This window comes from Herpailurus yagouaroundi, unplaced genomic scaffold, assembly GCF_014898765.1.
Source record: "Herpailurus yagouaroundi ecotype Mexico unplaced genomic scaffold, PumYag 198, whole genome shotgun sequence".
NCBI lineage: Eukaryota > Metazoa > Chordata > Mammalia > Carnivora > Felidae > Herpailurus > Herpailurus yagouaroundi.
In genome coordinates this window covers 10588359-10613281 of record NW_024412429.1, presented here as the reverse complement: position 1 = coordinate 10613281, position 24923 = coordinate 10588359, and the positions used below count along the sequence as shown (strand labels likewise).

Below are 24923 nucleotides of genomic sequence, written 5' to 3'. Positions count from 1 at the left end.
AAGCTCTGAGCTGTCAGCACAGAGCCTGACGCAGGGCTTGAACTGTGAGATCATGACCTGAGCCGAAGTTAGACACCCAACCAACTGAGCCAACCAGGCTCCAAGTTTGACAGTTTTTTAAATCAGATCTTTGAAGACATTGGCCCATTGTTTTCTGGCCTCTTTTGTTTCTGATGTGAAGTTAGCCTTTATTTTTAGCATATTCCCCTGTGGTGTGTAATGGCTGAGTTTTTTCCCATCTGATTTTGTATTTTGTTTTTTCTTTTTTTTCAGCAGCTGAACTACGACATACCCAAGTGTAGTTTTCTTTCTGTTTAGGGTCAGGCTTTGCTAAGACTTCTTGGATCTGTGGGTTGATATCTTTCATCAGTTTTAGAGATTTTTTTCCATCCATTGTTTCTTCAAGTATTTCTCTTGTCTCTTATCCCATGTTTTTTTATACTCTTTTCTTTTTTAATTTTTGTTTTTCAGTTTGAATAATTCCTATTGATCAGACTTCAGGTTTCCTGATCCTTTCCTCTGCTGTGTCTTGTTAATGTTAAACCATCTTTAATGTCTTATTTTTTTATTTTTAGCATTTCTACATTAAAAAAATAGTTTTTATATACCTTAAAAACTAATTTCCATTCTTCTCCTGAAATTCTCCACCTATTCGTGTCCATGTTTTCCACTGGATCCTTTAACATATATTTTGGTAGTTATTGTGCCTAATGATTCCAACAGCTGTATCATCTCTGTGTCTACTTCTTTTGGCTGTTTCTTCTCTTGGCTGTGGGTTATATTTTCCCCTTCTTTGTGGGCCTCATAATTTTTGATGCATGCCAGATATTGTGTGTAAAAGAATCATAGAGGATGCAGTAATATAAAAGGGCACGCCTTTTTATCAGGGTACTAGTGTGTAGGCTGAGTCAATCTAACGTGTTATTGAAATGCATGTGATCTTTATTGAAGCTTTCATTAGATCCATTTTGTCACTGAGTTCAAATATTTTGAGGACAGAGACTTTCCCTTTAGCAGGAATTGAGATCTGACCCCTGACCAAGCTCTTAGTTTTCTTTATGCTTTACAACCCAGCAGCAGCTTACCCAACTGTGGAAGATTTCTGTTTTTCAGCCAGTATGCCAGCATTTTGGAGTACTGGCGAGTTTTCTTTGCTTTTAGTACTATCCCAGCCTTCGTCACCACAGCACATCTCTCTCAGTCCAGCTATCCAGCCTCAGCTTTTGGAGGGCTGCTGTAGTGCCTATGGTGAGGGCCTGAAGTGCATAAGGGAGATTTTTTCGGTTTTTATGCTCTGACCCCTGCCTACTCTTGGGAAGGTCCTGTAGCCCCCAGGGCAGTTGCCTCTCAACTCTCCTGCCCTGCCCCCAGCCTTTGGTGTACTCTTGTTGTGTGTTTGGTGAAGATCTATGGGAAGGAGTTGGCTGGTGGTGCAGACTTACTCTGTGGTTCAGGCTCCCTGGAATTCATATCCATACGGCCATCCATTGGCCATTAAACTTGCTTAAAAATTTACCTGGTTTCTCCTTACTCCTGGCTATGGTGGATTCCTGTTTTTCCTGCCACTTTGCTAGGAGCGGAAGCAGCTGTTGGCCTTTCTTCTCTTGGGAAAGGCTCAACACATTTAAGCTTCTGTGCACCCTCAGCTCCCTGATATATTTTAAAAAACTGCTTTTGTAGCTAATGTGGCCTCGTTCTCATTGTCAGAGTGGGAGTGATTGCTTTTACAACTTTCAACTTGTGATTTTTTTTTGTTAATATTGTGTTTCTTAGATTTATGCATGTGGTTGCATATATATGTAATTAGTTTTTGTTGCTATAATATTTGGTTTGTGTAAATACACTCAATTTATTCCTCATACTATTTCTGGTCTTTCTTTTTTGGACTTCTTGCTGATTCTTGGCATTTACTATCATTTTAAAGGATACAGTATGCAGTGCTGCCTCTTCATAGGTTTTGGTTTCTTCTTAAATGTGTCCTGGCAATGCCAGTGACATCTGGGCCCAAGTGCTTAGGCCTGGTGGCAGAATTTAGCATGAGATTCAATCTATGATGCTTTTATATGATGGTAAAATAGTTATCAAAGGATAACTCATAACTATCAACTGATCATTGAAGTTATGTACAATTAAGAGCAAGGTTTATAGAAATCTGTATCCTTGTGATAAGTGAGATACTTTATCACAAATCTTCATCTGCCAGTTTAATTTGATGCTAGTTTTTCATTGATTTAAAAAGAAATCTTAACTTTTTATCCCCCACTTCTAATACTTTGAGTATGGAATCTCTTGGCCGATCTCATGTCCAGCTTAGATATAAACCCTCAGAACACTTGTAATTAAGGTTCTGTTACTGACCTCTTGTCATGTAGCTGGCTCTGGTCGAAAGTCCTGATAGAAGGGATTTATGATTGAACCAGGCAGCTTTCAGCTCATGTAGACTCTTCAGTCTGCCTAGCGCTCTACATGAGCAAGAAAATCTCTTCCTCTGCCATGAGCAGTCCCAGAATGAAGAGAAAGGTGACAGCTGTGTGTGTGTTTGTGCGTGCGTGCGTGTGTGTGTGCGCGTGCATGCGTGTGTGTGTTCTTTTCCCGGGACTGTGTTCCTCCAGTCTGTAGATGCTGTGCTACCCTTAATTGAGGTCTATTTTTGCCTGTACCTCCTTGGCCCTTCACAGCTGGAAACTAGAATGCCATCGGAACAGGCTTCTCTGTCTCCCTCTAGGGATTTTTGAGGTAGAGCTTCTTTCAACTGTAATGAGACCTTTTTATTTTAGAACGCTTTAAGCACATTTGGACAGAACATACCATTTTTAAAAATAGGAATATAGTAATTTCCATACATCTTCAAACTGGGTTTTAAAACTGCTGACCTCAAAGTCCAGGGGAACCTGGCCTTGCTGTTGAGAGCCATCAGAGTGCGACCAGCCTGGGCAAGGTGGCCGATAGAAAAGCGTGTAGCCAATGGCCTCTGGGGCTGGATGTGGTTTGCCTTGAGGTAGTCCTTCCATGGAGGAATTCTGCCTAACTCACTTGGGAAAGGATTTAAGCTCCCTAAGGCTGGTATCTCGTCAGGTGCCTCTCATGAATACAGAAACAGCTTATTTTAACACAAAACATGGAAGTCTATTACAGGCATTAGTTTTACTTGCTGAGGTGAGAAATTATTGCCACCCTTGTACAGATAGTAAAAATAAAATGGGTCCCCAAAGTGTATGTTCCTGACTACTTCCTTGAAAAAACCTGGTATCCTTCTTTTTGGCTTTTGTTTTTTTTCCTTTTCTCTTAATGGTGTAGGAGATTGTGACTACTTTCTCTTTGCTTGAAACTTTTCTTCCTTTAGCTTCTAGGATGTTTGTCTTCTGCTGATCTTTTTTTCCCCTCCTGTATTGTATCAGTTATGTCTTTCCTGCCCTGGATTCACTTTGCTCATTCCCCTTCCGCCTTTCTTATTTTCTTGAGCAAGTTTGAATTATCATGGTGATCACTCTTGCTTCTTCCATTGTGACTTCCATCTCTTGTTCTCTTTCTCCCTTGCCTAGGGTGCTTGCCTTCTAGTCTTGAATTACTCTTGCCTGTGGAGATCTCTCACTCAGTTGTCCTCTGATGCCCAGAAGGCCAGGCATTGAGCGCTGCATGCGTTGTTCCTGGATCCACCCCTCTCAGTGAAGACAACACCTCCCTAGTCCCCAGCACTGTGCCCCAGGTGTGCTCCTGTTTCCCCCTTTCTCTTGGACTTCAGCCATCACCCTCTTCTGATCCTTTCCTTTCACGTCTCTTGGGCTGTATTCTTCCTCTCTGTTTCCATACGTGATGTGGCGGTTTTCAAACATATTCATAAAATCTTTAATCCTCTTTCTGTAAAAAAAAGGATGGACTATAATTCTCCTTTTTTTCAATGTTTATTTATTTTTGAGAGAGAGAGAGAGAGAGAGCATGAGCAGGAGAGGGGCAGAGAGAGAGGGAGACACAGAATCCGAAGCAGGCTCCAGGCTCTGAGCTGTCAGCACAGAGCCCGACGCGGTGCTTGAAGTCACAAACCGTGAGATCATGACCTGAGCCTAAGTCAGGTGCTTAACCGACGAGCCACCCAGGCGCCCCAGTTCCTCTCCTTTTGAATATATGGGTCTACCTTAGTGGCTTTAGAACTGAGGTTCTAAAGAATAGAACATGGCTGAAGTTTAGCCGTGTGATTTCTGAGGCGAGGTCACAAATGTGATGGAGCTTTCATCTGGTGCCTGAGTTCCATCTGTCTCAGGACATGTACCTTCAGAGCTGCGAGCTACCATGTGAGAAGTCTAGCTACATCGTACAGAGATTCCATACAGTACAGAGGCCGTGTAGAGAGTCCGGACCACACAGGGAGGTGCCCGTGGATCTCCCAGCTCTTCCAGCCCCCAGCTGTTCGAGTCTTCCTGGTGCAGACATGTGAGCGAGTGAGCCTTCACATGATTCCACTCCCCCACTTCCCCGAGTCTTTGAGCCACCCCAGCGGAAGCCACATGGAGTAGGCATGAACTATTCCTGCCACGTTCTCTCCACATTGCAGATTTGTGGACAGAAGTGTTATTGTTTTAAGCCATTACCTTTTGGAGAGGTTTAGTAGACTGGAAAGCTTAACTACCAGAAAATCTCAAATGAAGTGTTGAGACTATTTTGGAGTATGCAGCAATTACTGCGTGACTCACAACACTAAAGTTATAGTGCTATAACTTGAGAGGTCTTTTTTTTTTTTTTAAGTTTATTTATTTATTTTGAGAGAGAGAGAATCCCAAGCAGAGTTCGAACCCATGAACCAGGAGATTATGACTGGGGCCAAAGTTGGACGCTTAACCGACTAAGCCACCCAGGCACCCCTGTAGCTTGAGAAGTTTTAAAAATTTATGGTAGCATCAGGGTTAGCTTTTCTCACCACTTCCATTTGGACGTGTCCTTGAATAGGAGAGAAAGGAGTTGCTACTCAGTAATGCATTCACAATTGTGCCAAATTCCGGGTCTAACCCTCGGTAGAAGTGTTTTTTTTTTGTTGTTGGAAAAGTGGTTTGAGCTCAGTGATGTAGGTCCTCATCAGCCCATGCCTGGACCACAGCCCCGGCCGCCTTTCTCAAATTTTCTTCTGTGTTGTGTTTGTTATGTTTATAGTGATAGACTCTCACACCCATTTTGTGAAAAAGTAAATGTACACAACACTGTTGAAATCTGGTTTTTAAGACCTGTCTGTTTTTCTTACAACTTATTAAGAGTGACAGATGACGATCTCTATTCTTGGAGATCTCTGTGTAGAGCCATCCATCTGTTGACTTTGGAGAGGGTTCATTTGGAAACGTGACCCTGGTAGGGACTCCTCTTCAAGACTGTTGTGTACTAGGATGCTCATTCTTCCCTGGGTTATTGAGACTGGGGACCTGGCTTACCTACCCTCCATGCTTTTGACCCACTGAGTCCTTTCCAGTAACAGCCTGTGGTCGCCTTATGTCTGCAGAGCCATGCTGCCCCAGAGATGGGCAGCTAGACAACCAGTGACTCCCAGTGACCCGATCTTTCGAGTGGGCCTCAAAGTTATGTAATCGATGCAGTTTAGCATCTTGAATGGTACCATTTTGAGTACATTTTTGAACATATAAGCCAAAGGCAAGTTAAATTCTGTAGCTATATATAGTTTATTTGTCTTTCTGACCAGAGAGAAAAATTCTTTACTCAGATCTCACACTTACTAGCTTGGTATAAATTTTCCTGCTTCATCTTTAAGGTAGCAGCCCATGCAAATTAAATTCTGGAATGGTCCCAACACACACATTTAAATGGTGTTTATACTCTATTTAGGAGACATACTGACTTTGTGTTTCTGTTTCTATTCCTTTAGCTATATGCATATTTTGTGCAGATATTTCAAAAGGTATGGTCTTGTCTTTTAAAGATAAATAGATACTGAAAGTTAGAGAACTCTATTCTTTGTCATTAAATTACTGTTTAGTCAGGATTAACATTGTATACAGGATTGTCTCTTTGGCTCAAATAAAAAAATAAAGGTAAGAGGTATTATTTTTTTAAGTTATATTCCTTTACTGAGCTAGACAATTATTAAAGTTCTATTTTTTATTTAAAAGTTGAAATGGCAACAAAGTGTCCCATTCATTCATTACAGAACTCTCTTGCCTCTTGGCTGTGGATGGTTATAATGATATAAGAAACGATGGATCTGTTCTCTAGAGCATGAGATTAATATTCCTCTCCACTCTAAAGAGGGTACGAACTTTTTGATTTTAGGGCGTTGGATGGGTTTGGTCCCATCACCCAGACTTGACCCTGGTTGGTGTTTTCAAAAAAGATCTCAAGCTTTCCTGGTTGCAAGCCCTGATCACGCGCAACAGGGAGAGTTGAAGTGTAGAAATAAATGGAACTGTTTTCCTTTCTCCTCATTCTCTCTTTCCTCTGCATAAGTTTTCTGTTGCTGCCATAACAGATTACTGCATAGTTAGTGGTTTAAAATCACACACAGTAATTATATGACAGTTCTGTAGATTACAAGTTGGACATGGGTTCCCTGGAAGGGGCAAGACCTTGGGCTGGACGTCTTTCTCCAGCTACAGGTGGTTTCCTGACAGGGACTTGGCTGGAAGCTGACAGATGCCAGCAGTCCAGTAGCTGGGAGAACAAATGCTTCTGTCCTAAAAAGAATAAACAGTAGGGTGGGGTGGGAGGGGTAATCTCTATGGCAGATGGCAGCATCCACTATAGTTAGTGACAGTTCCCTGTTGCAGCTGCGTCAGCTACCTGGTGGGCCCCCCCCCCCGGGCGCGGGGCGGGGAGGGGGACAATCCAACAGCAGAGGGAGAGAGGGATCCCATCTGGCAGGCCACAGATGGGATCAGGGCAGCCCCAGGGACCTAAAAGTGTCAGGCAAGTCTCTAGTCCTGGAGGGTCACAAAATAGAGCCTCAAGTGTGGGGAACCTGAGGAGTTTGGGGCAGGGATGTGCTCCTGGGACTGGACACCGTGTGAAGGTAGCACAGCAGCCTCCTGGCAGGGGAGAGTCCCTGATGGTGATGTTGGTGCTCTGTCCCCTCTGGATCTGCATCTTAGGACCTGCTGAGCCAGCCTGCATTTGTGGGGAGAAAGGGGAAGGCAAGGCTGGGAATCAGGCTGAACCTGACCGTTAATGAAATTCCCTTCTGAGTATGAGATGGACCTTTGTCCCCCGAAAAAGACTTTATAATTGCCATTGTTTTCTGCCTCTGTCTTCACCAAGGACAGAATATGGCAGTAATTAGCGATGCTCTAGAAAAAAGCTTAAAGAAGTATTCTTTCTTCTGAATCAGGAAAACTGTGGAGATGTCTTATAGGAACACAGTTGGTTGTATCAAACTGAGCTATTTCTCCTTGTATTTTGGAACGAATATTGTCATTCTTATTTATTTTACATTTTTTTTCATTAGTCATAATGATTCTCTACCAGTAAGGCTGCTCTCGGTGGCTACACTGACCAGCACAGGGACGGGGGTGGGGGGTGGGGAGAGAGGAGAGCTCTGACTGTGTGCACAATACACGTGCAGGGCAGGTGTGGCAGATAGTTTGCTTGTTTCCAGAATATCCACAGTCAGGTTCATTCAGCCTCCAAAGAAAATTATTGTTTTTTATGTTTATTTACTTATTTTGAGAGAGAGAGAGAGAGAGGGAGAAAGAGAGAGAGAGACAGAGACACAGAGAAAGAGAATTTCAAGCAGGCTCTGCACTGTCAATGCAGAACCAGACACGGGGCTCAGTCTTAGCCCCGGTGAGATCATGACCTGAGCCAAAAGGAAGAGTCACTTAACTGACTGAAACACTGAGGTGCCCCCAGAAAAGTGATTTTACTTGAAGTGTCTTGTCTAATACATTGATCAAAATACTTAAGACATTGGGGCGCCTGGGTGACTCAGTTGGTTAAGCATCCGACTGTGGCCCAGATCATGGTCTTGTGGTCCGTGGGTTCGAGCCCCATGTTGGACTCTGTGCTGATGACTCAGAGGCTGGAGCCTGCTTCCGATTCTATGTCTCCCTCTGTCTCTCAAAAATAAATAGACATTAAAAAAAAGAAAATTAAAAAAAATACTAACGAAGACATCTATGAATGTATGCTGTATTTTGGAGGGCAACTAAAATGTTTGTTTCCAGACCATTTGATCAGACCATGCTCTCCTGATTCCCACGCTTAGACCGATAGGAGACATCATCCTTGTGAACGAGGGTTCCATCTCATCCTTCAGCCCATCTATTTTTTTCTCAACACTCTTCCCATATATTTCTCCATGAAATATTTACCCCTCTTTTGCTTTTGCTAGTATTTCTGTTCCCTTTACTCAAGAAGTACCCATTGAGCATGTCCTGCATATCAAACACAAGGTGTCATGTATTGGGGATTCTTTGTATATCCCATGGAGAGGCTGTGGTCTCCTGTCAGGGCCACGGTTGGCATTTTCCGAGTCTCTGAATAAGCACCGTGCCATGAGATAAGAAATAAAGGCACTTGCAACATTCATCATGAGTAATCGTATGTTTATGCCTTTTCTTCAGACAGGCTTAGATCTCATTCTTTTTTTTTTTTAATGTTTATTTATTTTTTTGAGAGAGAGAGAGAGAGAGAGCACAAGTGGGGGAGGGACTAAGAGAGAGGGAGACACAGAATCCGAAGCAGGCTCCAGGCTCCATGCTGACAGCACAGAGCCCAACCCGGGGCTCAAACCCACAAACCGTAAGATAATGACCTGAGCTGAAGTCGGACACTCAACGACTGAGCCACCCAGGCACCCCACCCCTTTTAAGATTCTTGTTTCAAAGGCACAAAAGCAGTTTTTCTTATTGTCATTCATATGAAGAAAACAGAGCCCCCGGAAGGTTCACGGTTTTGTGAAGAAAGGTCTGGAGCCAGAAACTCTGCCTTCCGCGCTCTTTCTAGTACTGGAGCTGGGCTTTTCTGCCGGGCTGGAGCTAACCCAGACATTGACTCTCCCCCATGCACATTTCTTTGCACATCACAGCTTTTTTTGAGGCTATGCCTGATCTTCCCCATTCTCTGTGGACCCCTCCCAGGGACCAGGCTGGCCAGGATGGCCCTGATCCTGATGCCACACATACACCGTCCCTACTGTAGACGCAGGCCTGGGTTGGGCCCCCAGCAAACACTGGTCAGACTGCTTTGCAAAGGGACAGGAATGATGACATCTGTCCAAGGGGAGGTTTGCTCGGAGTCAGTTGTGTCATTACCACCAGGGCTGGATTAAACCCTTTCAAAAGCCACGAACATGAAGAAGTCTCCATGGCCAAACCCCTTCCCCACCACCACATGTAACTTGTATACAAAAATAAGTTGTAAAACACAAAACTCACCTTCTTCCAATTGCAAAATTCTGAACAGGCTCGCTGAAGCTATACTTTCCTCCGTTTTCATGCCCTTGAGGCTGTACTGATGTCCTAAACCATTGTGTGGTCTGCCCTGGGGATAATTCGCCGAGGTCTCACCCTAGAGAGTTGTAGGGATAGAGCCAGAGTGCCAGCCACAGCCCTGGAGCCCTTGTCTGTGTCCTACCCACCCCAGCACGAGAATGCCAATGCCACTGTTGTCTCCACTCACGCTGTCACCACTGTGCTTCCTGGAGGGCGGCACTGGGGACAATGACTGCATAGCCCCTACATAGCCCACACTCTGAACAGCGGCTTTTTAAAACCAGAGCATGACTTACACCCAGCAGTTCCTCATGGAGACCCACGACACAGGCATACACTCACATCCACACACACACTTGCACACACACTCACTAAGATGGATTCATAAAGCGACACTTCATGTGCAGTGAGCTCTATTCTAGTCACTCTATTGTTTCATCCTAGAATATTTCACTTAAGAAATCCTTCTGGCCCACTGCCTTGATTTAGTGACACCCCCCCCCCCAACCTACAAACGGAGGAACACTGTGCCATCCCATGACAGCCAAGACACCACTGCTGCCCTCGGGTGCCAGGTCCCCACACCTCCCGTCTTCACCCCTGTGTGTCTTCTGCCTGAACTCCTTCCCTCACTTCCAGACGCACACCTACGAGATGTGCAACAACCCATCTTTCTTCGTCTTACTCAAGCATACGTGTGTCGTGCAGCCTTCTCGACACCCCAGTTGTGGACACAGCTGTGTGCTAATGACACTCTTGGTCCCGTGTCTCTGGCGCTCACCGCGTGCCTTCGTTTGCTGTGCATGCCTTTCTCATCCGCCGGCTGGGAGCTCACTGAGCCCTGGCCTGTCCTGCTGTGCTTTGGCTCCTGTGCATTTGGGACCCGTATGTGGCACACAGTGGGTACTGAATCAGTGATTCTGGAACTGCATTAAAATGATACCCTTGAGTGGAGGGGCCAACCAAAACCTGCTTTTCCAGCCAGGCACATCTACTGATAGGTTCCCATACATGCAGGGTTTGCATTAGCTCCATTAGCTCTCCGTCACATGCTAAAGCCTTTCTACAAGGGGCAATGAAATAACCATGATCAGGAGCCCAAGGTGTAGACATAGAGGTCAAAGACATATAGAAACACTGGTGTTTCAAATAATGGACTTCCAAGAACTTTTTTTAGAAGCATGAAAACATGTAAAAATAGGTGGTTTTTTAAAATAATGATTTTTTTTCCATGATTAGTGTTGACTCTTGTCAATCTAGGACAGTATTCTAGAACGTTGCTAGCTCTACACAGGATTCCTTTTCTCTTACATTTGATCATCTAGTGGTAGAATGGGTAAAATTTCCCCCATTTTACAGGTGAAGAAACAGGCTCAGGAAGCTCGGTGACTTTCGGTCACACAGAGGCACACCGGCAAATGGACAGTGAGAACATACGGCTTTTTTTTTTTTTTTTAACATTTATTCACTTTTGAGAGATGGGAGGGGCAGAGAGAGGGGGAGACACAGAATTTGAAGCAGGCTCCAGGCTCTGAGCTGTCAGCACAGAGCCCAATACAGGGCTCGAACTAACAGATTGTGAGATCATGACCTGAGCTGAAGTCAGACGCTCAACTGACTGAGCCACCCAGGTGCCCTGAGAATGTGCAGCTTTTGATGGCCTGTCTGGGGCTTACCCAGTGCATCTTCCTTTTTCCTTTTTTTTTTTTTAAGCTTACTTATTTTGAGAGAGACAGAGAGAGAGTGCAAGCAGGGGAGGGGTAGAGACAGGGGGAGACAGAGGATCTAAAGCAGGCTCTGACAGCAGAGAGCCTGATGCAGGGCTCAAACTCATGAACTGTGATGTCATGACCTGAGCCGAAATCTAGAGTCAGATGCTTAACCACCTGAGCCACCCAGGTGCCCCTTTGGGAGTCTTGAGTAGAATCAAGATAGGTAAGTCTAGCCCTTGATTTTATGATAAACTGTATAATTGATAATTTTAGGAAAGTTTAGCTTTTCTCTTTTGAAATTAAAAAAAAATGTTTTATTTATTTTTGAGGGATAGGAGGGGCAGAAAGTAGAATGGGACAGAGGATCTGAAATGGGCTCTGTGATGACAGCAATGAGCCTCATGTGGGACTCGAACTCACAAATCATGAGATCATGACCTGAGCCAAAGTCAGATGCTTAACCGACTGAGCCACCCAGGTGCCCCTACGTCTTTTCTAAGGAGGGTAGCACAGGTAGCAAAAGGGAATGTGATGTTCTCATCCTCATAGCTGTCAACACAACTTGTCTTCAATGTAAAATTCTTCTGATCATTTCTTGTTTTAAGCTTTTATTTCTTCCTGGAAGAAAGTAATGAGTAGATTGCTATTTCCTCTGTCATTTGAAGGTATTAATACTCTCTGGCTGGCGGTGCGTATAATACTATTACTTTCTGGATGGGCTTGCTGCATCGTACAATAAAAAGTCATGCCGAGGCACCTGGGTGGCTCAGTCGGTTGAGCGACCGACTTCGGCTCAGGTCATGATCTCACGGTTTGTGAGTTCGAGCCCCGTGTCCGGCTCTGTGCTGACAGCTCGGAGCCTGGAGCCTGCCTCTGATTCCGTGTCTCCCCCTCTCTCTGCCCCTCCCCCCACGCATGCTCTGTCTCTCTCTGTCTCAGAAATAAATAAACATAAAAAAAAATTAAAAAAGAAGTCAGGCCAGTTTTCGCCGGAGTTCATAGATTTGGCCTTGGGTCTTAGTATATACAGGGAGATGCAAATAGAATTCCCAAGGAGCACTTGTGAATGGGAAAGGGGTTTTAACATAATTTCTTTGGTTTGTCCCTTGCAGCACATACCATTTTGATTTGTCACAAGCTGTAATGAAAGTACTTAAGCTTCTAGGTGAGGAACTGGAGGAATACACTTGGTGAAACTTGTGGTCATTTAGTTGGGTTACAAGGAAATAGTCACTGACGTTAATTTTTTTTCTTCCACTTTTGACCTTCACCCAACCCCTGCACCTGGGAGAGTGAATTTCTTTCTTCCCCGTGCCACGGACCCACAGCTCCCAGAACCCACAATACCTGCACTACTGTCCCCTTCCTTAAGGAATAAAAAGGACAGGAGGCCGGCCTGAGAACTCTCCCTTCGTTTGTCAGTTTTCGGTGGGGAAATGCATTCCCGATTTCAAACAGCCAGTGTAGGAATTAACTTTGGGGGCTGCCTGTTCACCAAAAAAGAAAGCTCATTTCTTTGGAGCTGATTAGCTAAGCAGAGCTCATTAGCTTAGCTTAGTTTAGCAAGCATGATCTCATTAGCTAATGTGACACCATAACATATACACTGTCAACCACCAGAGAATGAAAGGCGGCCAAGCAGGGCAGCATGCCCATTACAGGCATGCAGATCATCCCCATCCTGGGCTCCCATCAGACCACCACCAACACGTGCCCGGACAGGTGCCCTGCACAAACAGCACAGGGCAGCGTGCAGCGTGAGGACATTCCCCAGTGTGGCCTGCCCATAAGGGCCGGCCGCCTGCTAAGGGCTGTTGTGCGTCATCTTACTTAAGCCTCACAGGCCTCGGGAGCAGTTACTGCTATAAGTCCCATTACACATGAGAAAACAGGTTCAGTTATAGATCTTTAGGGGTCTTGTCCATAAAAGTATCTCCTGGAAGTGGCAAATGGGTGTTTCCTAAAAATAAGTTTATGTGCTGTCCTGCTAATTAGCAGGGCCATTATTCAGTACGCGTTGCTTTGTTAAGAAGTGTTCCAGTGCTGACAGCCTTAGTGGTTTTGCTTTAGGGAGAGGCTCTCCCCGTTTTCCTCAAAAGTGCAGCTGTCTGGTCCTCCGTTTTTTCATCTAAAAATGGGACAACAGTAGCTTCTGGCAGTTTCCTGGCAGTGTTCCAAGGAGGGAAGGTACCTGGAACATTGAGCCCTGTGCCTGGCTCACAGACACTCTCTGGATCCTTTGCTTTGGTTAGATAGCTTGCTTTTATTTTTATTTTCTAGTGTTTCTGACCGCCACCATGATTTTATTCTAAAATAAATGCTCAGTCTAAGGCCAGGTGAGGCAGACAGGTAGGCGGAAAGTGAAGGAAGTGCCCGTCACAGGCACGTCCCCAGCGGTGAGCGGTGGAGTCCACTCTGGAGGGGGCAGTAGCTCACTTTCAGATACACTTTTTATTTTAGGGTGTTTTCGATTTACAGAAAAATTGTGAAAATACCATCAGGTAACTTTCTAGTTTGCGTCTTCGTATCTCACCTCTTCCTCAAATGCTCTTTAGCCCCTGATAGATATTCTCATAAGGAGTTAAGAGTTAATGAATGAATTCCTTATGCGCTGCTGACATTTCAGAAAGTAAGATATATACAAGCCAATTAGAAGCAGTGGGTGAGGAATCGATTCTCTCCGAGTAGTCGGTGCCTTCAGAAGTGGTGGCCAGCCTTGGTGTGTGAAGAGTGAGGAAGCCGAATCTCCCATTTGATTTATTTATTTTCCTGGCTCATTAAAAATAGACTCTAAGCGGCTCAGGAATATATTATGTTAGGGTCTGAATCCAGAAGCATGAAACCAGGAGAGACACCCATCTGGGAACATTTTTGCATCACTGAGATCCGGTGCAAAACCTTCCCCAAGTAGCCTAAAAAAAAGGTTTTTTTTTCATGTTCTTTTTTCTTTTGGAGTATGGAAATTTGGTCAGCAAACGTGAAGTCTGGATGGTGATGATGATGATGATGAACGTAGGTTGTGTTGTTAATAACCAAACACACATATTTGCCTAACGGACTGAATTTTGACCAATGATTTACTCAAATATAAATGACCGTTTTTTGATAACAGTCTAGCATTACTTTCACTTTACAAGTGAGGCTATAGTTCATGGCTTAGATTTGATGATCAGCCTTGTAAATAAAGCACTGTATAGTCAAAGACATTTTGCCACAATTCTGTAGTAATTCGGTGTGACAGAGAGGGATGTGCACTGCTCCATGAAGATGAAGTCTCAGATGGGGAATCAGTTGAGAATTCTGGGTAACTGTCCCCCAGCCCCACCCCCACCACCCCATCTTTTCCTCTTTGTTCCCCCTTCTAATTGGGATAATACCACCCTGGTGTCTTCTGTTGAGTTAAGCCTTGTCCTTTTGAGGTCCTGGTCCTTTAAATATTAATTCCCAGTGGGAGAGGTAATACATTGTGTATCACACCAGCTCCAGAGTGTGCATTTAGCTTATCACTTTCTCACCAGGCCTGAAGCTTTAAACAGGAAGCTGTGTTTAGGGACGGCATGAGGTGGGGGGGGTGGTGGTGGTGGTGGTGGTGGTGCAGAGACTGCGATCCAGGAGGGAAGGGCGCTGAGAGTGGCACGGGAAGGAGAAAGAAGGTTGAAAAGATTCCAAAATCAAAGGGACCCGTGTGTCTGTTTGGTCCTTCCTGACCCAGTGATTGCTGTAAGTGGGATCATAGTTATCATGTTGAGTTTATGAAGGTGACAGTGTAGGACACTGAATTAATATGCCTTTGGTTGAATATGATTTCAGAATAATTTTGCTCCAAGAATTAGATGGAATTTGGTCTGCTGAGTTAGGAGAGGGCACATTTCCAGACTCAGAAGGAATATCTCTGCAAGCCAGGGGTCCCCCAGCAGAGTCCTGATTGCTCTATCACTAGCTTACATGGCACCTTTGTGTAGATTTGAGAAAGTCATTCCTTCTTCAAGATAGTTTATCTCCAGCTGTCAGATAATTGTCATTATATAAATATTTTTATTAAAACAAAGATACTTCTCTCTGTTGGAAAATTATCAAAATAAAGACATAATTCCATGTTGTCTACAAGGTAAATAGTGCCCCTTAATTGTAATGCCCTGGTTCAGTGCACAAACTGTGCAACTGAATATGTAGCCCTGCTTCATATTTCTCTAGTCCTTTGGTCTCTTCATATCTCTGGCAATGCTGAGTCCCCACCAAGCTAACTGCCTGAAGTGCAGAAGAGCCTGTGCCTGTCTGCCATTCAAAAAAGGAGGCAGGGAGAAAGGAGATAGAGTCCTGCTTGTCAGCTATTTGGGGATCAAGCATTAATGTATGTATTGGCTTTTCATTGTAGCCGTGCCATTCTCAACCTTGGATTAGCAATGCCTTGGGTATATAATAGTATTTCCATAAGTGTAATGCGCACCCATTATGGGCCAGGAATTTTGGTATCTATCATTAGTCCTTGTAACAAGTGGCCCTACAATGTAGGCAGCTCTTGTGGCTCAGGGTGGGCACCTAGACCACAGCCACCCATCTAGTAAGTGGCAGAACAAGGATGTGAACTCAGGCCACGGGGCTGCAGAGCTGTTCTCAACCCTTGTGGACCTCAGCGCCTTCCCCCCGCCCCCAGCCCAGCCCACTAGCTCCACATGTCTGGGCTGCCCTGAAGCCCCACCTCCCCCCGCCCCCCGGCTGGGGGGTGCCTTGCCTCCTCCTGCCCTGTACTGGCTGTGTGTACAGGCAACAGCCTACAGATGGTCTCTGGCGAGGGAACCCTCCACCTTATAGGCGTCGTTTGGTTAAAGGGCCAGCCATTTTATATTCTTCCTAGGTTTTGCTGGCCTTCATTAAGCCAAAATTGACTGGATGCAAGAAAACTTCCCAGCAATATCCTATAAGGAAAATTAACCCTTGGTGTTTTTCCCATTGTGAAATTCAATTTCTCAAATAATTGTTTTACACTGCCCAGACCACGTCATTTTTCATCTGAGGAGACAGATGTCTCAGCCCTAAGGTGAAAGCCAAAAAAAGGTGGACTTCGTTGAAAATTACTGTTGATGTGTTGGCCACGTGATTGTGATGAAATTGGTATGCCTTCACCTTCGAGAAAGGCAAAAGCAGGTGTCTAAGTGTTCATTTAATTACAGCTTGATGGGGACAGGCACTTGTTTGCCTGTCCCCATGTCCATATTTATTTCAGGGTTGATTAGGGTGATGTGTGAGTGCCAAATAAACTTGGGTTGGGTGGGCCACCTGGCTAAGTAAACTCATCGTTTGCTTCTCAGGGATCAAATGATCAGAAAGCAGGTTGTTTCTATGCGAGTCCTCTATTCTCCTGCAAGTGCTGTCATGTTGCTAGGAAATGTGAAGCTCTTTGTTTGAGAAATGATAAAGGTCAAGTGGAGAAATAGGCCCAAGAAGGAGTCAGATGTAGTAATGACGACAGATCTTTATGAAGTCATGTTGTTGGCCGGATGTGATATGTGGGGGTGTATGTCTGTTTTAGACATCAGTTTCAGCTGGGATTGGGTTTGTTGTGGATGATAGCAACCCCCCAAATAACACTGGCTTGACCAAGATGAGAGTTTGTTTTCCTCCCACAGAAAATGTCAGAGGTCGGCGGTGCAGGCTGGCGTGGTGGCTTTGTCCCACAAGGTCCTCAGAGAGCCGGGCTTCTCCCTGCTCACCCTTCCCTTCCTCTTGCTCTTGTGATCAAGGCGACAGCCAGAGCGTGGGCTGCTGCATTGGAGTTCCAGGCATGAGGATGGAGCAGAGAGGAGAAAGAAAGGGGCAGAAAGGAGCCCCTGGCTGCCTCGTTAAGAGCTGCTGCGTGGCGTCCACTTGTATCCTGTTTGCAGGTCATGGTCCTACCTAGCTGCAAAGGCAATTGGGAAATGAGTCTTTGCCCCGCACTTCTGCATGACCCGTTAGACCTTGTTATTACATAACAAGAGGCAAGCGGTTTTGAGGAACAGCTAACACTCTCTGCCTCTGTGTCCCCAGCCAAGTCGGTGTGTTGAAGCCACACGGAGGAGGGTGCGGGTGCCACTTTCTGAGGCTGGGCTGGGTGGGGCTCGGGGGTTGGGAGCTCTGTGGCTTTGACGTGACCCTTCATCAGGTATTTGGTTCTGGAAGCTCTGATTGGACCTGCCTTCCAGAGGCAAGGAAGCAGCCGGTTGTCCCCCCATCGTGGCTCACGCGGTGAGCCCTGCTCCCTCCGGCTCCTTTCCTTAGGAGCGGGGCAGGTGGTGTTCTCGGGGGGACCTGTTCTCTCCTGGGGAGGTGTTCGACGTGGGGCCCGAGTGCTCCCTTGATAGGTATTCATCGGGCACCAGTTGGTCAAGTGGTAGGTACGGTGGGGAGCCAAACACAGCCCGCCCCTGCCCGTGTGGTTTCCTGTGGTTTTCCGCCTCCTCTACGGGCGTGATGGTGTCCCCTGCCCGGCAGCTGCTATGGAAGGTGTTCAAGCACCTGTCAGGAGTGGCTCTGGCAGGTCGGTGCTTCCCAGGCAGTGCTCCACAGCGGCTTCTGCTTGTGCCCGGGAGCCTGCCCGCGCCCACTGGCATGTCTCATGTTTCTCATGTCCGTCTGGGGTCATGCTGTGTCCCAAAGGTCAGCCAGGCTGCAGGCAAGAGATGTAACGTATTATTTCATCACCACCTTTGCCTGAAGACAGGAAAGCAAATAAGGGCAGATAGTGGCACGTCACTTTGGTGCTGCGTGGGCAGAGGGGGTGCTTGTCTGCCGAAATTCACTGCATTGGTGGTAGTGTGTTCGACTTGACAAAAATAAGAATTTATGGACAAAAGCTCGCAGATCTTCAAGGCAGAACTAGTGTTGAAAAACAAACAAACAACTCATCACACACTGGATTATCAGGCACCTTAGAAAGAACAGGCTAGGAAGTAAGAGTTAATGCAACTTGATAAGGAAGTTGCCATGTCGGGCTCACCCGGTTCTCTTGGAAGCCCTGTCGGATATGCAGATGAAAGATGTAATGGCTCGACTGTCACCTGCTTTGAGCAGGGTAGTCGATTCCATCTTTAACTCCTTGTCATCCATCGGCTGGAAGAAAGGGCCCAGGCCAGTGGCCTGTCCGCTACAGTTGATAAGGATTCTTTGGGAAGCTTTTTAAAATGTCATCTTTGGGGACCCACGTTAGATGTAGTGAATCAGAGTCCCGGGCTTGGGTTGGGTGGTAGGAGGGTGATACAGTTCAGGAGATGCTGTTTGTTGAAAGCTGACAAAGAGTGAAAAAAGCCAATCTCCAAAGATTATATACTGGATGATGCCATTTAATATGTACGATTCTTTTTTTTTTTTTTAAAGTTTATTTATTTATTATGAGAGGCGGGAGAGAAAGACAGAATCCCAAGTAGGCTCCATACTGTCAGTGCAGAGTCTGATGCGGGGTTCGAACTTACGAACCGTGAGATCACGACCTGAGCCAAAGTCATATGCTTAACTGACTGAGCCACCCAGGCGCCCCTCATACGGAAGATTCTTAAAATGACAGCATTGTAGAGATGGAGACCAGACACTGGTTGCCAGGGGTTAGGGACCTGGAGGTAGGGCGTGACTGTGCTGCTGGGGCAGTTCTGTATCGTGGTTAGTCATATACGTGATAAAATGTCATAAAATTATACACAAGATATATCCGATATAGGAATGCATGCACACATGGGTACGACGTTGCTGAGGCCTGCGGTTTAGTTCATTGCGCTGTGCCAAATGACTTTTAGGTTTGTATGGTGTCACTACCGGCGCAAGTTGAGCGATGGCTACTTTCTTACGCAGAAAATAAGATCTGTGCACAGAAGATTAAGGTTGGAAAGTAAAAGGAAAGAAGAGAGAAGTGAAAAGGGTGAACACTCTCTGCACTGTTTTTACAACCTTTTTTTTTTTTGAGTCTGTAACTACTTCAAAATACAAAGTTAGAAAGAACTTTCTGGATGCCTGTGATGTGCAACTGCTGGTTCACACTGCACAGTCCTTGGATGTGTATGCGACTGGCGCCTGTCAGAGGCTCGGGCAGCGCTGGGGTTGGGGGAGGGGTGCGCAGGAAGATTGGCCTTGGGTCTGAAGTCTGTTGAGTGTTTATCAGCGATATGAGATTTAAAACACCCTTTGGAATGGGAATTCCCTCAGCTTAGAGATTCAGGTGGAAATGCTGATACAGCTACAATGACTTTGGTAAATTGGAGAGTGAAGAAGATCACCACAGCTCATCGGGGGAGGGGAGAGAGAGTCCAAGGACATCCACAGCTCCGAGTCAGAGCACGGCCACGTGTCAGGTCTCAGACATGAAGTTCTGGGAATCACTTTCAAGGAGAGCACCTGTATGTATCAAGACTTGAAAAATAAGATCGATAGGGAAGAAGAAGGGCTACAGATAGAACAGCTTTCAAACATGCGTGTTTGAGAGAGCCAGTAAGGTTAAACTATTTTGGATTGTCACCACAGTGAAAGGTGGTTAGTTCATACTCCTGAATGACAGGTAGAAGCGGACTCGAGGGATTACAGCCTTGAAGGCAAGGTGACAGTGAATGAGGGAGAGAGATAAGCCCTTGCAAATGCTGAGAATGGAGCCTCGTGTGTATACTGGAGACTCATTAAATATTTGTAGAAGCAGTAGGTACGCGGGACCCTCGTGGAGGAGGTGATTCTCCTGGTCTCTCTGCCTGTCAGGTCAAGACTTTATCTTTAGGACCTCAAACATGCAGAGTACAATTCTCTGAAATACCGAAGTTTTGCTCATGAGATGCCACTAAAGATTTGTATGTATTGAGAAAGCCGATGAACACACTTCTCCTCACCTCCTCGTTTCATCTGGCGGCTGATGGGTGCCCACAGTTTCTCTGATTCTGTTTTACCGCTACTCGCTGGTGTGATGTCACTGCCGTAGACAATTTGCCCCAGGAAGGGGAATTTCTTACTTCGTACTTTTAAAATTACCTGAAGCAACAGACAGTGTTCTCTCAGGATGGTTTTCTTTTTCTTTTTTAGGTATCTCCCTTTTAGAGCATCTTTTTAAGTCAGAAGGCAGCCAAAAATTTCTCACATTCAGATACTTAGTGGGAAGGATGTGTGGGTGCTGAAAAGCTTTCTACACTGCATTTTCTAAAATGTCTTTTTCTGTCTAAAGCATGTCTCCATGGAACCTCAAAACTCTTTTCTACCCACAAGTTATTCCCGGCTTTCTCCAGAAACTGTGTCCCTGTACTCAGGGCTCCACCAGTGGCAGCGTCTCAGTCTTGCTATGGGTTATAGGTTTTCTGTCCATTAAATGCCACCGTGTTCCTTGCTCTCTAGAAAGGCAAGCAGGCGCTGGCGGTGTGAAATGGCACCACAAAGGTTATCCAATGCATTTCTTTCTGTACTTATTTACCCTTCATAGAAGTTAACGCATCACTCGTGTTGCAGTGCGACCAGCAGGTTGGGTTTCACTGCCAATTACTTGGGAACGGGCCCTAACTCAGTGACTTCCTGGAGAATTTTCTCAGTATTTTATGTAGATGCAGGTGGCACGTAGTAAACGCGGGGTGGGGAGGGGGGTGGGACGCGGCGGGGGGGGTAAAATCAATACGAGATTTTGGATGTTTGTATTCTAGATTCCTTCAAAATCGATGTATTAATTGATTCCTTCATTTATCCCACGAATGTGCATTCAGTATTACTTCGTTAGGTGTTAGAAATTAACTGGGAACCAAAACAGACAAAGTCGCTGCACTGATGGGGCTTATAGGTTGAGGGTTTTGTTACCTTGGGTCTTTGGAGAAGCAAATGCAATGGGATCAGATGTGCAAGTGTTTTGTTAGGGGAAATGCCCTGATGGGAAAGAAAATGCAGAGGGAGCTGGGAACTTGGGGAGGGCCTTTGGACCATGCAGGCCCGAGCCCTGGTGAAGACGAGAGGGAGAGAAGTTTGTGTGGAAGCACCCCGTGTGGTCCAGGGAGGTTTGGCAAAGCTGTTTGGGAGTCCCTGAGTCAAAGTCAGGGGACAAAGCCAGAGTCCCTGAGACAAAGCCAGAGGAACAGGTCTGTCTTAGCATTTTTGTTGCATTCAGTCATTGACTAGGTGGCCCTCTAAGAGCCATGGCCTCCAACACACACACACACATTGAGATGGATTTCCAAGGCTGCAGGGCAGGCTTTCCTCGGTCCGTTATTCTCCCTGTATGGGGAGGTGTAGGAAGTGCATAGGAGTGGGGATGGGTGAAGATATTAACCAGAATGTCACATGAGAAAATGTAAAATTAGAGCCATGAAGAACTCTAATAAAAGCCAAGTGTACCGTGTTAGGAGAGTGTAGTGAGGCTATCTCATCTGCCTGCAGGGGACAGGCCAGGGCAGGCTTCCCCAGGGCCCGAGATCCAAAGAGTGAGAAGGGTTTAAGTAAGCAAAGTTGGGGAGGAAGGGAGGGCTCTCCTGGTGGCACTGAAAGTAGGTAGTCGACAGGTACCTGGGTGGCTCAGTCACTTTAGCATCTGCCTCGGCTCAGGTTATGATCTCACGGTTCATGGGTTCGAGCCCCACATAGGGCCCACTGCTGTCAGCCAGTCAGCCCAGAGCCCACTTTGGATCCTCTGTTCCCCTCTCTCTGCCCCTACCCGCCTTGTGCTCTCCCAAAAGTAAATAAACATTAAAAAAAAAAAAAAAAAAAAGATGGTCGAGCATGCCTTTTAGGTAGGCGGCAGACAGATGGTGACTGTGGTTTAAGGGTGGAGAGCTGATTAGAGGGGGGCACTGCTGGGGGGGGGGGTAGAATTAGGAGCCTGTTGAGGAAAACCCAGTTGTGCATGGAGCAGGTATGGCAGCAGAGATGGTGAGAGGTGGATGGTGTCTCACCTTAGGATACAGCTGACTGTGCTTAGGCTGGGTATGTGGGTGGGGATGAAGGACAGGGAGGGGTCATGGATGACTCCAAGGTTCTTGGTTTGTAGCATTGAATGGGTGCGTGGGGGAAAGGAGGAAGAAAGAGAGCGAATGGGGACTTGCTTGCTCTTGTTAAGTTCGAGATGCCTCTCTTTGACCTTGTGAGTTATTTGTATATTACAGGTAGGCATTGCATCTAAGGTGAGAGTTTATGATGAAGGAGAGGCCTCGGGGGACATGGAGGGGCTGGGCAGAGGAGGCTGTCACAGATACTGAGAAGTGGCAGAGAGGGAGGAGGCAGATCCAGAGGGTCTGCTGTCGGGGCACAGACAAGGGAAGTGTTTCGAGGGCGATGGTCGACAGAATTGAATGCCATCACTAAAAAGGACTGCTGGATTCGGTGACGCAGAGGTCATTGGTGGCCTTGACAGGGGATGTTGTGGTAGGGACACCAGATTGGAGTGAGTTGAGGAATGAGTGGCAGGCAGGCAGCAACCCACTCTTTAAAAGTTTGGCCATGAAGGAAGGAATAGTGACAGGTCAGCAGCTAGAAGGTGAGTATGAGGCTAGGAGGCCTTTTTCTTTAAAATAGTAGACACCTGAGTAAATCTGTAAGGATCTGGTTGACTCTATGAGAAAGTCGGTTTATTTGACAATGTATGGTTCCTAAGAAGGCAGGAGGGATGAGACCCACAGCCCAGGTGGAGGACCTGGCCTTGGGATGGGGGATGCTTTTCCATGTGGCCTATGGGGGAATCTGGGGGAAGGCAGGTTCTAAATATGGAAGTCCAGAATGTAGCTGACGGTGGTCAAAGGTTTACTTTTAAATTAACAATGTTCTCATTTGACCTCTCTGGATATTGGCCTGTATAATGAGATCAATGTTTCATATTTAGTACCACAGACCCCACTGCATATGAGGAAAACATCCCGGGCTTTTTCAGGACTTCCATAAATAAACAGTATTTCCTGAAGCATTAACACTGATGATGATGCATTAGATGAGCTTAAACACTAAATGCTAACACCGTTTAGCAAGGAAGGAGGACATTAAAAAAAGGAGAAAAAAAGGAATGTGTTCAACCATTTCAGATGATTGAACAGAGCAGAGGGCAGAAACACTGAGAACAAACATCCATTTTCACCCAGTTACCCTTCTACCCACCAGCCCGGTTTCCCCACAAGCAGAGCCTGCAGGAGGGGGTCCCTGTTGAGCTTTAAATGAACCTGGGGCAGGGGCGCCTGGGTGGCGCAGTCGGTTAAGCGTCCGACTTCAGCCAGGTCACGATCTTGTGGTCCGTGAGTTCGAGCCCCGCGTCGGGCTCTGGGCTGATGGCTCAGAGCCTGGAGCCTGTTTCCGATTCTGTGTCTCCCTCTCTCGGCCCCTCCCCCGTTCATGCTCTGTCTCTCTCTGTCCCAAAAATAAATAAACGTTGAAAAAAAAATTAAAAAAATAAATAAATGAACCTGGGGCAGAGGCTGAATTTCCCTCACACTTGCTAGAAATCTTCTACTGGGAGTGAATTCTCTGCACGTTCTGCACATCATGGCGGCCGGGACCATCAGCTGCCGTTGGCATGGGTCTTCTTGGTGGAAACTGAGGCTGTACTCTGGTTCCCCTGGGCTCGTTTGATTGCATGAAGAAAAGTTACCACCTGGCATAGAAACTGCCAACTACCTTGATCAGCCCATTGATTTTCAAGAACCGAAGACCTGGGCTTGTCACTGTGACAGGACTTTGTGCTGTGCTTCTAGTTCCTTTCACAAGAAAGGGAGAAGACACAAAGATTATTTGAGAAGTCAGACGGCAGGCCCTGTGCACGGAACACTGGGCGTTTGGCCTGTCTCTCCAGGAGTAAAATCCAAAGCAAGTTTAGACACGGTTGTATGAAAGCATCATAGGTTCATAGAGAGAGCACTGGGCTCTAATCCCAGCTCTGCTGCTGTTAACTGTGTTAACTGCTGCCTGTGGCCAGCTCGCCTTCCCTCCTCTTCTTTCTTCCTCTGTAAAAATTGCTGAGTGGACCTCCAAGCTCTCCTCCAGCCCTGACGATCTGAGAATCTCTAAAATTAGGCTGGCTGGCATCTTTGGTTGCTGGAGCTGGTTCTCCTGGAGCCAATTCTTCCCCTCCCACCTTTGAAATGAAAACCAAACGAGGTGGGGAATCCCCTGGGAAGTGCTAAGGCAGTAGTTTGAGGCTTCCTGGAGGACGATGTCGGCCAGTGAGATGCTCACGGGCTCCACTGGGCTGTGTTTGCGGCCTGAGATTTCTGTCGAGGCTGAGAGGCCCACGGACTGTATGTGTGAGGACAATTCTACCCAAGCCACCGATGGACGCATGGAGCCGTGTACAGACTCTGTGATGTCAGGGAATACTCAGCGTCTGGACCATTCAGTTGTTGGTGGTGTTTTCTTCCCGAGTTCAGGTGACGCCCTTAAGAAATTCTTTCCCGACTTCTTTCCATGTTGTTTGTTTGTTTGTTTTTGTTTTAAACAAGTCTTTATTACCATATTCCAACTACCCCTAAAATTAATTTTTTCCAGAGTTCCCTATTAACTTCCTTCCATTGTTAACATCCTATTTGGGAAGACTCAGTTCTGCATCCTCTGGTTCAAGTTTGCAGCATGTTCACAAATCTCCTAACTGCCTGACCAAGTCCTGATTTATTCTCATTCTTCCTATCAGCACCACATGTTTTCTAGATGTTTTGATAACATTCGATTGGTTTCCCATCTCTCTCATACTTTTGTTTGGGTCTCTAGTTATGGCACTAAAATCTTATGGGAATTCAAGGACCTAAAGGCTAAATTACATAGGATAATAGCAGGATGTTGGCAGAGAAGGTGGGGTGCCGGGCTGTCCTCCCTTACTGTCAAAATGATGCCAGTA

General features: G+C 46.1%; 1 protein-coding gene across 4 annotated transcripts in view; it reads left to right on the top strand.

Annotated features, from left to right (window-relative positions):
- ZDHHC14 (zDHHC palmitoyltransferase 14) overlaps positions 1-24923 on the top strand; it is a 291516-nt gene that overhangs the window by 8485 nt on the left and 258108 nt on the right. Inside the window, exon 1 of one of the 4 annotated variants that reach the window (XM_040448778.1) lies at positions 4139-4428. The exons of the other annotated variants lie outside the window; for them this stretch is intronic. Within the exon in view, the coding sequence (XP_040304712.1) occupies positions 4262-4428 (167 nt within the window). The 5' untranslated portion in view covers positions 4139-4261. Of the gene's footprint in view, positions 1-4138; positions 4429-24923 lie in introns of those variants that run through there. 4 annotated transcript variants of the gene reach the window in all.